This window comes from Vanessa cardui, chromosome 28 (assembly GCF_905220365.1).
Source record: "Vanessa cardui chromosome 28, ilVanCard2.1, whole genome shotgun sequence".
Classification (NCBI taxonomy): domain Eukaryota; kingdom Metazoa; phylum Arthropoda; class Insecta; order Lepidoptera; family Nymphalidae; genus Vanessa; species Vanessa cardui.
Genome location: NC_061150.1, coordinates 1,696,760 through 1,711,691, shown reverse-complemented (window position 1 = coordinate 1,711,691; position 14,932 = coordinate 1,696,760). Strand labels below are relative to the sequence as shown.

At 38.5% G+C, this 14,932-nt stretch overlaps 1 protein-coding gene across 1 annotated transcript; it reads left to right on the top strand.

Annotated features, from left to right (window-relative positions):
- Window positions 1-354: 354 nt before the first annotated feature.
- On the top strand, window positions 355-14,868 carry LOC124541351 (transcriptional repressor CTCFL-like). The gene is made up of 11 exons (XM_047119205.1): window positions 355-575; window positions 700-811; window positions 1,903-2,007; window positions 3,522-3,717; window positions 4,706-4,818; window positions 5,645-5,772; window positions 6,981-7,116; window positions 8,579-8,712; window positions 10,272-10,404; window positions 11,279-11,332; window positions 14,783-14,868. Exons 1-11 carry the CDS (start codon window positions 444-446, stop codon window positions 14,866-14,868), a joined length of 1,329 nt encoding a protein of 442 aa, XP_046975161.1. The 5' UTR covers window positions 355-443.
- The last annotated feature ends 64 nt before the right edge of the window (window positions 14,869-14,932 follow it).

Sequence of the window (14,932 nt, the reverse complement as noted above, 5' to 3'; positions counted from 1 at the left end):
CATTTTTACATCAATTTTACCACTGCTTTTACATATTTTAATTATAATTTTCAAATTTTCAATAGTTTTCAATTAGACATTTAATTAAAGTGGTTTTAGCTTACGCGTTGTTTATTTTTTATCACAGAGTTGTTAAAAGCAAAAGGGAGATACGAAATGAAGTCTGACAACATTTTTAATGTCGCACAGATAAAAAATATTATAAATAAAACTTTGAAAATAAATAGCATTTACTAAAAATTAGGTATCATAATTACATAAAATCGAAAATATATTGTATATCTATTGTTATGTTAAAAATATAGTAATAAATTAAATAGTGAACATTTTTAAATTTTTTTTTCGCTAAGCAATTGATCGTCTTCTATCAAACAAACGCGGGAAGTTCGAAATTTAAACGTAGCAATGAACTCCTTGTTTAGAAGTTCACGAAAAGGCTAAATATGGAGGAAGAAGATGAATTTGTAGGTTGCATTAGTTGCACAAATACTAATGATTTATGCGACCTATTTGTTGCATACGCAAATAATGAAGAAACATACGGACAAATGCTTGAAACCTGCTTTGATGTGAAGGTTAGTTTTTTAATTCAATTCAAAATAATGTTTGACTTTTCGTTTAATGAATACTACATTCTCTTTGCATAAGTTTTAGATTATTGTATATTACTAAACTTATTTTAAGTACATATTGTTTTAGGTGTCAAACTATTTTAAATATATATGCACCAATTGCGTCGAAAAGTTGGAAAAGGCGAATACTTTTAAAAGTCAAACTATTAAAACGATCGATACTCTGCAGACCATCAAAGGTATTCTGTTTATGATAATAATATTAGTTAAATTAGTAAATTGGATCATTTTAGATAATATATAACCTATTATATACATTGTGAGGAAAGACTTGACAAAGCAATTTAGACGATCTTTGTCAGATAATCTAATCTATCAGTGGCAGCAATGATATGGATGTAATCCATTGAGTTTTAAGTATGCTTGACGCGCTATCCTGTACTGAGATTTTGTGCAATGAATTACGTTAAATTATGCTCTACTTTTTTAATCGAATACGAGCCAAGAATTGACAGTTGTACGAAGCAATTTTTTTTTAACGGATTTTATTTGTTTATAGGTCATAAACGACATTATTATTTGCTTGACCATTTTATTTACATGATTTTATAATTATCTTACATTTTGAAGTGGGAAGCTTTGTTATAAATAAAGTTGTCACTTGTCACTTGCGTCTTTTTGACACTAAGTTGAACGCTTACAAGTCGCGTTCAATTTTATTAAAAAATCCTGGCTATTCTAACAACTATGCTAAATCTATAAAACTACTTAAGTGGTTTCGTAAGTATATACTCCCGAGTTGTAACCAAGATAGTTTTGATAGGGAAAAAAATAATATACACTTTATGGGACCTAACTTGGTAGTACAGTACAGTAAGTACAAACAGGGCTACTACCAGTTGGGGCTAGGGCCCAAAGGCGACTTACCAGACGGGCTTGCACAAAGCCCTTTCTAATGGATTGGTCTTAGTCCAAAAGAGTGGGAGGGGGGGTGTGTTTAGAGTTTTTTTTATGGTATAAGTTGGCGGACGACCATATGGGCCACCTGATTGTAAGTGGTTACCATCACCCATAGGCAAAGACGCTGTAAGAAATATTAACTATTCCTTACATCATCAATGTGCCACCAACCTTGGAAACTAAGATGTTATGCCCTTTGTGCCTGTAGTTACACTGGCTCACTCACCCTTCAAACCGGAACACAACAATACTGAGTACTGTTATTTGGCGGTAGAATAACTGATGAGTGGATGGTACCTACCCAGACGGGCTTGCACAAAGCCCTACCACCAAGCAGTAGTACTATTATTATTGTTAAATCCTAATTCAGATGAAGAGTATCTCGACGAGGCCATCCTAGAAGCTGATGAGGCTCAAGGTAAATCAAGTAAAGCCATCAGGAAGGCTGGGAGTGATAATGACGAAAATGATGAAGGTAATGACTTGACCTCTATTTGACCTCCGTTGATTTCCAATTATAAGTGTGTAGCACAAGTCTTGCCAATTGTACGCCAGGGTTCCGTATATAATAGAATTAATTGTGTGGTATTGTATATAGAAAGATAATTTTTAATATTTAACATAAATAATGTTAGAATAAAAGAGCTGAGATGGCCCAGTGGTTAGAACGCGTGCATCTTAACCGATGAATGCGGATTCAAACCCAGGCAAGCACCACTATATATATGTGCTTAATTTGTGTTTATAATTCACCTCGTGCTCGGCGGTGAAGGAAAACATCGTGAGGAAACCTGCATGTGTCTAATTTCATCAAAATTCTGCCACATGTGCATTCCACCAACCCGCATTGGAACAGCGTGGTGGAATATGTTCCAAAACCCTCTCCTTAATGGAAGAGGAAACCTTATCTCAGCAGTGGGAAATGTACAGGCTGTTACTTATGCTAGTATGTTTGTACTGGCTGGTTGATCAACCATTCAACCGATTGTAAGACATGAACCATCGTTATGTATTTTTATATGCACCATTTCCAAGCATTAAGGTGTACCTATACTTATGATTATGTCAGTTGCCTGCGTTTTCATGGTCAAACTACTGAACCGAATTTGATGAAATTTGCCATGAATCAAGCTTCAACTCCAAATAAGTACATAAGCTTATTTTCGTGGCTGACGCAATCAATAAAATAATCAAATTAAACTTATTCAAGTGGGCTTTTACAAGCACTTTTGAATCGTCATTTAACAATTAAGTGAAGCTACCACCGGTTCGGAAAGTAGATTCTACCGAGAAGAGCCGACAAGGAACTCAGTAGTTACTCTTTTTCAACATTTAAAATAATACAGTCATGTTAGTAAATACAATTATTTAAATATAGAACAAAGATAAACTTAACTTTATTGACATAAGAATTAACGACATTAAATGCTTAAATATATACAAATATGAACTAAAACTAGTTACTGTATAAATCTTGACCGCGTGCAATGGTGGCAAGAATGCTAGCAGCGTTTCCCCGTTGGATCGCAATTGCGATCCTCTGGGCAAAAAACGAACCGGCTCTCAGAATTATTTAAATTAATATTGACGCCTGACAATCACCTCCTAAAATCGTGAGCAAAGTCTGGCGACTGGTAAAAAAGCATTAAGGCCATAAATTACAATATTGGTCTGACAATAATCTCCTAAATCGCCTGCAAAGTCTGGCGACTGGTAAAAAAGCATTAAGGTCATAAATTACAATATTGGTCTGACAATAATCTCCTAAATCGCCTGCAAAGTCGGGCGACTGGTAAAAAAAGCATTAAGGCCATAAATTACAATATTGGTCTGACAATAATCTCCTAAATCGCCTGCAAAGTCGGGCGACTGGTAAAAAAAGCATTAAGGCCATAAATTACAATATTGGTCTGACAATAATCTCCTAAATCGCCTGCAAAGTCGGGCGACTGGTAAAAAAGCATTAAGGCCATAAATTACACATTGAAGATATGGACGAGGAACACGAAATTGAGGCTCTCGATGAGACGACTTGCATATACTGCAACCTCCAGCTGACCTCTGTGGAGGGGATCCACCACCACATCCGGTTGGTGCACGGCCTCGAACCTCGTACAGGCCGGAAGGTCCGCGAGTGTAACCTGTGCGGGGCTTCGTTGAGGGATTTGGCTGATCATTTCAATAGGTGAGACAATTTATTCGAATCTATATTATTAATATTACAAATGTAAATATAACTCTGTCTGTCTGTCTGTATGTCACAATCGAATTTGATGAAATTTTGTATGAAGCAAACTTGAACTCCAAGAAAAGATGTAGGCTATTTTATTTGCCTAACACATGACAACCAACACCCTAAATGAAAATTAGGTACTTGATGGTTAGGGTTCTGTGGAAAACCAGATTCTACCAGTAACAAGCAATACTTAGTAAGGATTGTTCAGATTTGAAGATTGAATGTAGCTACAGGCACAAGGGACATAATATCTCAGCTCTCAAGATTGGTAGCGCATTGGCGATTAACTGAATGTTTAATATTTCATACAGCGCCAATATCCATTGGCTGTAGTAACCATTTCCATAAATTGACCTGTTTGTTAGCAACTTTTACCCCAACTATGGTTGAACTGCCTTCAGCGTCTATATAAATTGGTTAAAATTTTCAGGAGACCTTAGCCCAGCAGTGGGAAATTTATATATAAGCTGTAAGCTATAAGCTGTGCGTAGTCGTGATAATGACAACATACATTCAAACATACATTTTTTTAATTGATACGATTGTAAATAGGCTATGTGACTGGTTTTTAAAATCCATTTGATATTATTTAGAAGAAGTTAAGGAACCCAGTAAAAGTTGTTTTTTTTACTTCTAGTACATATTTAACGAAAAATATCATATGAAAAATTCCATATTTAAATAGCGCGCAAAAACGCTACTTGGACAATATGGCGCTGAAATGGGGTCGGTGACGTCACTTTCTTGTATTTTAATCTTTGGTACATATAGTAGAAATGCAAGGCATTTTTATTTATGAATTTTGAATAAGTTAAAAATTATTTTCAAGTTTCTTTAGTAAATAACCATTTTTAAACTAATAATATACACTGATTACAATAATTCACAATTTATTTTTCTCATTGTCAAATAGCCTATTGTATCGTATTGGTCTTAGGTGTCACAATCCGAGCACGGAGACCGAGGGTCGTCAGTACGCGTGTCACTTCTGCGACAATGTGTACAACAGCAAGAAGGCTTGCTTCACTCACCTCAGGATGAAGCACGGATGTAAGGAATCGTTGATTAGCGTTTGGTTATGAAGTTGATCATTATCTTCATACTATCCAATAATATGAAAATATACTTTATTAATTTAGACTTTTACAAACACTTTTGAATTGTCATTTGACACATAAGTGAAGCTAGCACTGTTTCGGATTGCAGATTCTGCCGATATAACGATAACCGGCAAGAAACTCACTAGTTACTCTTTTTCAACATTTAAAAATACAGTCATGTTAGTTAATACAATTATTTAAATTAATATATCCCGCTTGGAAGTCAACAGGTATTAACTCTAAGCTTTTTTATCATCTATAAAATCGGGCATCTATCGCGTCTTGAGGAATGACTTGTTCAGGCAGGAAGTATTCAGATGGGGAGGACTTAGGTCGCCTTTGATTACGTTCGATATAATGACGATCACACAACGTAACCAGATGACCAAAAAAAGACACATCTTTGCCGATGCTTTATATATTTTTACCCTTACCCACTCCACCGAGATAGCCCAGTGGTTAGAACGCGTGCATCTTAACCGATGATTGCGGGTTCAAATTCAGGCAAGCACCACTATATATATATATATATATGCTTAATTTGTATTTGTAATTCATTTCGTGATGGCGGTGAATGAAAACATCGTGAGGAACCTGCATGTGTCTAATTTCATTGACATGCTGCCACATGTGTATTCCATCAATCCGCATTGGAACAGCGTAGTGGAAATGATCCAAAGCCTCTCTTTAATGGAAGAGGAGGCCTTATCTCAGCAGCGGGAAATTTACAGGCTGTTACTTTACTTTACTTTAAACTCCACCCTTATTCCCAATAGTGAAACTCTGCAACGACCACGCGCCGAAGTATTCGTCGCGCGACCGAAAGAAGTGTCACATATGCGGACGCGACTTCAGCCAGAAGCAGATTCTGAACAATCACCTTTGGAAAGCTCACGGTTTTGAGGTACGTTTTGCTATGTCAATATAAATTTGATCGGTCGTAGTCAAAATCAAAATAAACTTTATTCAAGTAGGCTTTTATAAGCGCTTTTGAATCGTCATTTTACAATTAAGTGAAGCTACCACCGGTTCGGAAAGTAGATTCTACCGAGAAGATTCTTTGTGCAAGGCCGTTGGAGTTGGTAGCATTCAGCAACGTTGTGTTCTAAGTTGAGGAGTGAATGAGCCAGTGTACCTGCAAGCATAAAGGACATAACATATTTGTTCCCAAGATATGTGGCGCATTAAGAGCCGAGATGGCCCAGTGGTTAGAACGTGTGCATCGTAACCGATGATTTCGGGTTGACACCCAGGCAAGCACCACTGAATATTCATGTGTTAATTTGTGTCTGTAATTCATCTCGTGCTCGGCGGTGAAGGAAAACATGTAATGAGGAAATCTGCATGTGTCTAATTTCAACGACATGCCGCGACAAGCGTATCCATCGACCCGTATAATATGGCATAGTGGTGAAATATGCTCCAAATTTTTCCTTCAAAAGAACAGGAGGCCTTAACCCAGTAGTGAGAAATTTACAGGCTGTCGTGCATGGATGACTGGCCATTCAAGATTAGCTGATATGCCGAAATCGATCAGACTACGACTACGACTGTTAAAATGCCAAATCTTTGATAAGAAAGAAAATATTTTAGTGTTTTATTTAACACGCTAAACAGTGTTTATCTAGGCACATAGCAGCGTTTCAAGCCAAGTTCAAGTAACGGAACCGGCGAGCAGCACCGTGTTTAGTACACGAACCATTTGAAGCCACTTTTGACTCAATTGTAGCTCAAAAACTATGTCACATAGACGTTTCAAATTTGGCTCGTTTATTGAAACTTACGAGATACAGGCGTGCTTAAAATAAGTATGTCCTGAATGTAAAGTACTTTTGATAGAAGTGGTATTTAGGTAGAGAAGCGTAAAGCGTTCTTCTGTCCGCTGTGCTCGGAGCGCGGAATGGTTAATATTTCTTACAGCGTCATTGTGTATGGGTGATGGTGATCAATTACCATCACGTGGCCCATAGGCTCGTCCGCCAACCTATTCCATAAAAAATGTTATTTCACATAGACGTGTCAAATTTGGCTCATATATTGAGACTTGCGAGGTACATACGTCTTTAAACTATGTCTTGAATATAAAGTAGTTTTGATAGAAGTGGTATTTAGGTGGAGAAGCGTAAAGCGTTCTTCTGTCCGCTGTGCTCGGAGCGCGTGAGCTACGGCGCGAACTTCAGCGCGCACCTGCTGCAGCGCCACCACGTCACGGAGCAAGTGGAACAGCTCGAGTTCAGCTCGATGGACGGTGAGACTTGGAACTAGATGAAGTACCTACGTTGTATTTTTATTTTATGGTATAGGTTGGCAGACGAGCATATGGGCCACGTGATGGTAAGTGGTCACCATAACCCATAGACAATGACGCTGTAAGAAATATTAACTATTCCTTACATCGTCAATGCGCCACCAACCTTGGGAACTAAGATGTTATGTCCCTTGTGCCTGTAGTTACACTGGCTCACTCACCCTTCAAACCGGAACACAACAATACTAAGTACTGTTATTTGGCGGTAGAATAACTGATGAGTGGGTGGTACCTACCCAGACGGGCTTGCACAAAGCCCTGTCACCAAGTAAAAACAGTGTTCCTTAACCTTCTCCTCAAAAGGGAGAGGAGGCCTTAACCAGCAGTGGGAAATTTAAAGGCTGTTGTTGTTGTTGTTGCTATATTTTTGTATGCCATTCTGTGTAATTATTAATAGTCTGGAAATATCCTAACGGTGTAGTTAAATTGTGATTTTTTTGCATTTGGAAGCGAAAGGGCCATTTTTTGGACTCATGTTTTAGGACGAAAAGCTTTACTTGAAACTTTCAATCTCGGTATATCTATAACCATATACAGTGAGTTCAAAATGCATACGACCTAAATTGTAGATCGTAAATGAAGCAACGAAAGAGTATTTTATCATAATTATTGTCGTATTACAAAACAGGCAATTTATCGTGAAAAAAAACGAAATAGGTAAAGCCGAAAAAGTCTGTGGACTACAATTATTGTACCAAATTCAATACGCAAGAGCTTCAGAGCTTTGGAGCTTATTTCATCACGCGGCTCCAGTGCAGTTTGGTGGAAGGTGTGCCTTACCTCAACAGGAAATTTCACAGGGCTGTTACTTTTACTTTACTCTAAAATCATATATAGAAAGTAAAGTATATTAAAATTGGTACTATCATCGTAGTCCACGGACTGTTTCCTTGGAAAAAGGGTCTGTCTTTATATGAGAATTACATATGTTAAGATACTCTTTTGTTGCTTCATTTACGTCTTACAAATTAGGTCGTATACATTTTGAACCTATTGTATATGGTTATTGGCATATAAAGGTTGACAATTTCAAGCAAAGCTTTTCCCCTAAAACATGTCCAAAAATTTGCCTTGTCCGTTCCAAATGTCGATAATGACTGGAATAAGTGTTATCATTACATAGTATAAAAGAAAATCGATTTCTCTGTCCTATATCCCTTTGTATGCTTAAATCTTTAAAATTACGCAACGGATTTTGATGCGGTTTTATCAATAGATAAGAGTGATTCGAGTGGAAAGTTTTTGTATATAATACACGGACAATGTAGTAATAAAACACTGATAATTTTAGAAGATTGTAATTTGATGTCGTAAATAAACAAATTCTGTAGTGTATGTAGTATCAGCTCTGTGGATCGCTAGTCTTCAAATAAGGTCAATTCTAGTTTATATGTTTCGGTAGACTTTATGATGTACAAAAGCGCCATCCAAGAGGAGACAAAGTTCCGCTTCCGGAAGACGACGGCGAGCAAGCAGACCATCGAGGGCGTCCGCTCGCACTACATGTGCAGCCAATCCGGGATATACGTCTATCAGGTGAGGACACTTAATTGCGGGGGTGAGGTATTTGACGAAGGGTCGGGGGGTGGGGTAAATATTATAGAAAACCTTGGATCTCTTCAGATTCTACTTGATCAAGTTTTTTGGAGAGTGTGTTCTATAAGCAGATTTTGAGGATTGAGCACATTTTTCCAACCGCTTGCCTGACGTCATATGATCAATTCCCTTAGAAGGAGATCTTCGTAAAGATTTATCAAAAATATAACTTATCATATCAAACCTAGGCAAGCACCATGTAATGTCTGTGTGCTCAATTTGGAGGAAAACATCGCTAGAAACATGTGTGTTCTTTTTTTATGGTATAGGTTGGCGGACGAGCATGTTGGCCACCTAATGCTAAGGGGTCACCATCACCCATAGACAATGACGCTGTAAGAAATTATATTATAGAAGACTATTCCTTACATCCTCGATGTGCCACCAACCTTGGGAACTAAGACGTTATGTCCCTTGTGCCTGTAGTTACACTGGCTCACTCACCATTCAAACCGGAACACAACAATACTGAGTACTGTTGTTTGGCGGTAGAATAACTGATGAGTGGGTGGTACCTACACAGGCGGGCTTGCACAAAGCCCTACCACCAAAAGATGTGTCTAATTTCTCCATAAAGGGAGAGGTGGCCTTAGGCTACTTTGGAATATTTACCAGCATAAAAAAAGTTTTGGACAAGTTTAGTAAATCGAAAGAGTTTCATTCAAATTTGATGATCACATCAATAAATGAAAACGATCGGCAATTATGACTGTGAAACTAATCAAAACTATGGTGGTTTTTCTACAACGAGTCATATCTAGGGGACGAGAATTGTAATGAGAGCCTCATTCAAAAATGCACTCATAAAAATCTATATATGAATATTATAATTGTGAAAATAACTCTGTATGTCTGTCGCTTTTTGACGACCGAACTGAACGTTGGAAGTCGTTACAATTTACTATAAAAACAAAGGCGATTTACAGTGACACGTTCAATATGAATGTTGCAAGAGCAGAGATGGCCCAGTGGTTAGAACACGTGCACCTTAACCGACGATTGCGGGTTCAAACCCAGGCAAACACCGCTGATTCATGTGCTTAATTTGTCTTTATAATTCATCTCGTGCTCAGCGGTGAAGGAAAACATCGTGAGGAAACCTGCATGTGACAAATTTCATAGAAATTCTGCCACATGTGTGGCAATGTCTTTCCAACCCGCATTGGAAAAGCGTGGTGGAATATGTTCCAAACCTTCTCCTCAAAAAAGCAGTGGGAATTTACAGGCTGTTGTTGGTAGGTTACGAATTAGGAAACAATTTAAGACAAACTAGTAGTCGCCCGTGACTTTGCTCGCGTTTTAGTTTCTTAGTTTGCTAGGAATAAAGTAGCCTATGGTCCTTTCCTGGAAGTGAAGTTTGTTCCATATCAAGTTTCATCAAATTTGGTTCAGCGGTTTGGTCGTAAAAGAGTGACAGAAAGATAGACAAAGTTACTTTCACATTTGTAATATTGGTAGAATCTCAGATGGGAGGAGACTCTATTCGTTAAAATTTAAAGGGTAAAGGCAAGCGTCCCGCCCCCGAGCGTCAGATATACAAGACGGGCAAGGCGTGCCCCGCGCACATGATCGTCACCGAGACGCTCGACAAAGTGCTCGTCACGTTCTACAAGACGCACGTCGGACACGGAAGTGAGTTTAGAGTTACGTGCCCTAGTCAGGGAAGGGAAGGGGGGGAGACTGTAGGTTAAACTTGGTGTAATGGATATATGAGTAAGCTGAAATTGTTAGTTTTCTTATAATTAAAAGTCGCTTTTCAAATCAAGAGCGTAACAAAATACATATCACGTGCTTTCATCTCGTACTCGAAGGTGAAGGAACATTTTGTGAGGAATCTCATGACGTCACACCCGTTGATGTCCTTTGACTTTTTGACATTTGACAATATTGGTCACGGTGCCCTTTCTCACTCGAGATTTATAATGTTATTGTGACATGTTATGTGCACAAATGTTTACGCAAGCACAGTTTGCACAGGATATCATTGTTATAATCCGGTGTGATGGTAATTCCGACGCGATCGGATAGAGCTCGGGTCGGCTTTGTGTTTTTCGAAGAATGGTAGTGTAAAAACTGCCTACATTCAGATTTCAGGCAAGTTACCAAAAATTTTCAATCGAAAAACGCAATATTACCATTAAACCGGCCCTGTGCTTGTGACTTAAAGATTCTTCACTGTGACGATCTCTGTGGTCGAGTAGAATGGACGCCGGTTTTCAAGGCTAAGCCACTCCGAGATTACTTCTGATTTTCCACAACACAAGTGTTCTAATTACTTACAATGGGATCAGAGCAAAGTATGCGATGTTGTGGTGTTGTATGACGTTGTTTGACGGTGGTAGTGTTTAATTTGACCATCAATAAGAAACCTTATGGCTTCTACATTCAATAAAGTTATTTGAGTTTGAGTTTTGAGTCGACCATCTTAAAAACTAGTCACTAACTAGATCGCTTAAGATTATGCATCACCTAGAAGAGTAGTAGTAAAGCGTTAACCGTTGGGCAGCGTGCCCGTACTACGAGCCGCGCGAGCCCAAGCGCAAGGCGGGCGCGGCGGGGGGCGCGGGCGGCGCGGCGGGCGCGGGGGGCGCGCGCGACGAGCTCGTGTGCGACACGTGCGGCGCGCGCGTGGCGGCCGCCGCTCTGCGCGCGCACGCCGCCGCGCACGGCCGCGACATGCTCGCCTGCGACTACTGCGCGCAGGTGCGTGCTGAGCTCATTATTATAACCTAATTTGTAATTTTTTTGCTGTCTCTACCCTTAATCGTCTCACCCACACTAGGACATCTAGCGAGCACGAGCGTCACAGATACTGATACACTCAATGATGTTGTATCATTTGTAATCTTTTTGCTGTCTCTACCCTTAATCGTCTCACGCACACTAGGACATCTTGTGAGCACGAGCGTCACATATAGTGATGCACTCAATGATGTTGTAGTAGACATATATGTTATTAACGCGCAAAAAGTGAAGACTAGAAAACGTCCTAATTGGGACGTTTGCCTTTAGTCGTTTTACGTAGTAATACATCATAATTACGCAGTAATACGTTTTGCGTGAATAAAACGTCTAGTTATCCCTTTTACTTATTGTTTTTATCAAGCTATCGTTTTTACTTGTAACGAAATGTAAAATAAACGGTCCCCGCGCGGCACACTTTTTTCTGTTGTTTAGTATGAGTATAACATATCTGTTTATTAGAATATCATTGGATGCACTCCGATGTTTAACGTGGAGGGGTTGTGTGTGCTGTAATCTGTTATAGCATTAATATTAATGAGCACCACTGTTTTAATATTTGTAATTGTATTTTTATAACTCACCTCGTGTTTGGTGAAGGGAAATATCGTGAGGAAATGCCAGGTTTCCTTCCAGGCAATAACATTCCAGTTCAACTTTTACCGAACTATCTGGATCGTTGAGTGAGTAGGATGAACCCCGTACATATATTGAATGTAAATCCAACACGTGTAACTAATATTTGACAGTGTCAGTTGCTATGCTGTGACCGTAATGATGCACTAATATTTGACAGTGATAGTTGCTATTCCGTCACCATAATGGTCCTTTTGGCAAGTTCGTTTTAACGACAGGCAAAAGAAGGGGGGGGGGGGGGTATAGTACAATTAAAGTATTTGGGACCCAATAAGGCACTACGCTCCTGTTAAAACTTGTAGTGTTTCTATTGGGACCTCTTATCCAATACTTCCATAGTTGGATATCTTGGGTTAATAAAAACAAACCTTCCAGAATATATTTCTTCTTCCAGCTGTTCCAATCGGTTGACGATTGGACGAGGCACATACAAGAGGAACACGAGGTTTGCTCTGGATTCTAGAAGGAATCTGTAAACTGTGACTTTTTACAAGCGTTTGGAGATTGGTTCGGCTTATGGACTGTATAGGAAAACTATGCTTATGAATTATTTTCGTTTATATATGGCGGAGAAGTGTGCGATAGGTAATTTGGCTCGATATAGTAGTCGCTAGTGGCTTTGCTTGTGTTTTAGGGTGATAGTTGCCATAAGTCAGGGAAAAAAATTGCCTATGTCCTGGCTCGATGTATGAATACTAGTAGTCGCCTGCAGCTTCGCTCGTGTTTTAGGGCGATGGTTGTCACGTGTCAGGGAAAAAATAGCATATCCTTTCTTAGAGTTTAAATTGGCTTCATACTAAATTTCATCAAATTCGGTTCAGCGATATGGTTGTGACAGTGAGAGACAGACAGACAGACTATATATATAACAATGTATGTATAACAATGTATGTATATAAAATACATAACGAAAGCAACATCGTCCCGACCGAGTATCCGTAATTTCTACTAATTTAACTGAGCTAACGCATCGCAGCTAACTTCAGACCGGCAAACTTAGATTGCGCGGTGTATGGACCAATATTGGCAATTTTGGTATGAGAAAGACATTTTAGTTTCTCCATTGGTTATCTAATCGTAAATTTTATTACTAAGAGGTAAATATTTAATATAAGTTGTCTGCGAGAATTACATTGTTTAATTATAGTATTGAAATAAATATATTTTCAAAGGAATTTGTTGTTTATTTATTGATGCTTCGGTGATTCGATCACATGTAAAGTCGTGTACTACACGACTTTACGAGTGCAAGATAAAGTTACATCTTTAAAACTGGCAGTTTAATATATTAGTGGGTAGGGCTTTGTGCAAGCCCGTCTGGGTAGGTACCACTCACTCGTTACTCATTCTACCGCCAAATAACAGTACTCAGTATTGTTGTGTTCCGGTTTGAAGGGTGAGTGAGCCAGTGTAACTACAGGCACAAGGGACATGACATCTTAGTTCCCAAGGTTGGTGGCACATTGACGATGTAAGGAATAGTTAATATTTCTTCGTTGTCTATGGGTGATGGTGACTACTTACCATCAGGTGGCCCATATGCTCGTCCTCCAACCTACATCATAAAAAAATATTTACAGTTTAACTTATCTTTGTTTATCATATTGGTATGTATGTATAATATCCAGAATCGTTTGTACTTAACAAAATTATTTTTAATCAGTATCCCAAAAATAATTCAACTTAAAAAATTACGAACTTTCAGCCCTTATTTTACACTTAGGCGTATGAATACCAATGCTTTCTCAGTGGGTGTACATTTAAAGGAGATTGTTAGCGAGTAGCCCTAGCCTTCACTGTTAACTGTTATGTCATTGCATTATACCATTCATTATATCAGATTATTATTAGTACATATTATAAAAAAGATTGTCAAGCATTGTAAAAAATCATCATAAAACATGCATCATCAATGTAAAAACGGATTTATTACTATATCACGAGTTACTGAAATTACAAGATAGATATTTTTCAAAATGTGTAACACAGGCCCTTAATATTACAGCTCCGTGGCCCTTCTAGGTAGGAACTACCCACTCGCCATATATTCCAGCGCAAAAATAGCAATGCTTAATTTAAATAATACTTCTGTTTTGATGACAGAATGATGAGTGAGTCAGTGTAACTACAGGCACAATAGACCTAACAGGGCATCCAAGGTTGGGGCAATGCTAAGGTAAGGAATAGTTGGTACTTCTTGCAGCGTCAGTTTCCATTAGGTGACCATTTTGCCAGTCAGCCTACCAATATAAAATCAAATGTTGAACCAATATAAAAAAAACTACTATTTTTTGACATTCTATACAAATAATCTCCCTTTAAATAACAAAAGGCAAAAGAACCGTTCGTCGATTCTGCATTTGAGGAATATTAACGATTTCTTGCTTTGTAAGGGATTATTAATTAAAGCTTCAGTGAGCCATTGTAATTACAGACTATATATAAATATTTATACAGTAACTATTTTAAATTTATATTTGTAATGTTAATAAACAAATAAAATATTTTGTCTTAGCTCACGAGGTTGTCGACATGTGGGAAGTGGACACAGCAGTTATTGTGCCGATAGTCAGTTCAGCGAATGGCGTAATGGCCAAGAGCCTCGACCAACACCTTAAGAGGCTCTCGTTAGGCAGCTGGGTCAAGGGTCTGATGCAGAAGACAGTACTCCTCGGCACGGCGCGTATTGTGAGGAAGTTCCTCTCGCTGGAGCCATGATCACCGGTAGTTTGGACCCTGTTCCCGCTACTGGTTGGCCTCTGTATTTTATATTTTTAAATAT

Coding starts and splice junctions, on each gene's coding strand:
- LOC124541351 (XM_047119205.1), top strand. CDS start 444: ATGGAGGAAGAAGATGAATTTGTAGGTTGCATTAGTTGCACAAATACT. Junction 576..699: donor AAACCTGCTTTGATGTGAAG/GTTAGTTTTTTA, acceptor ATATTGTTTTAG/GTGTCAAACTATTTTAAATA. Junction 812..1,902: donor TACTCTGCAGACCATCAAAG/GTATTCTGTTTA, acceptor ATCCTAATTCAG/ATGAAGAGTATCTCGACGAG.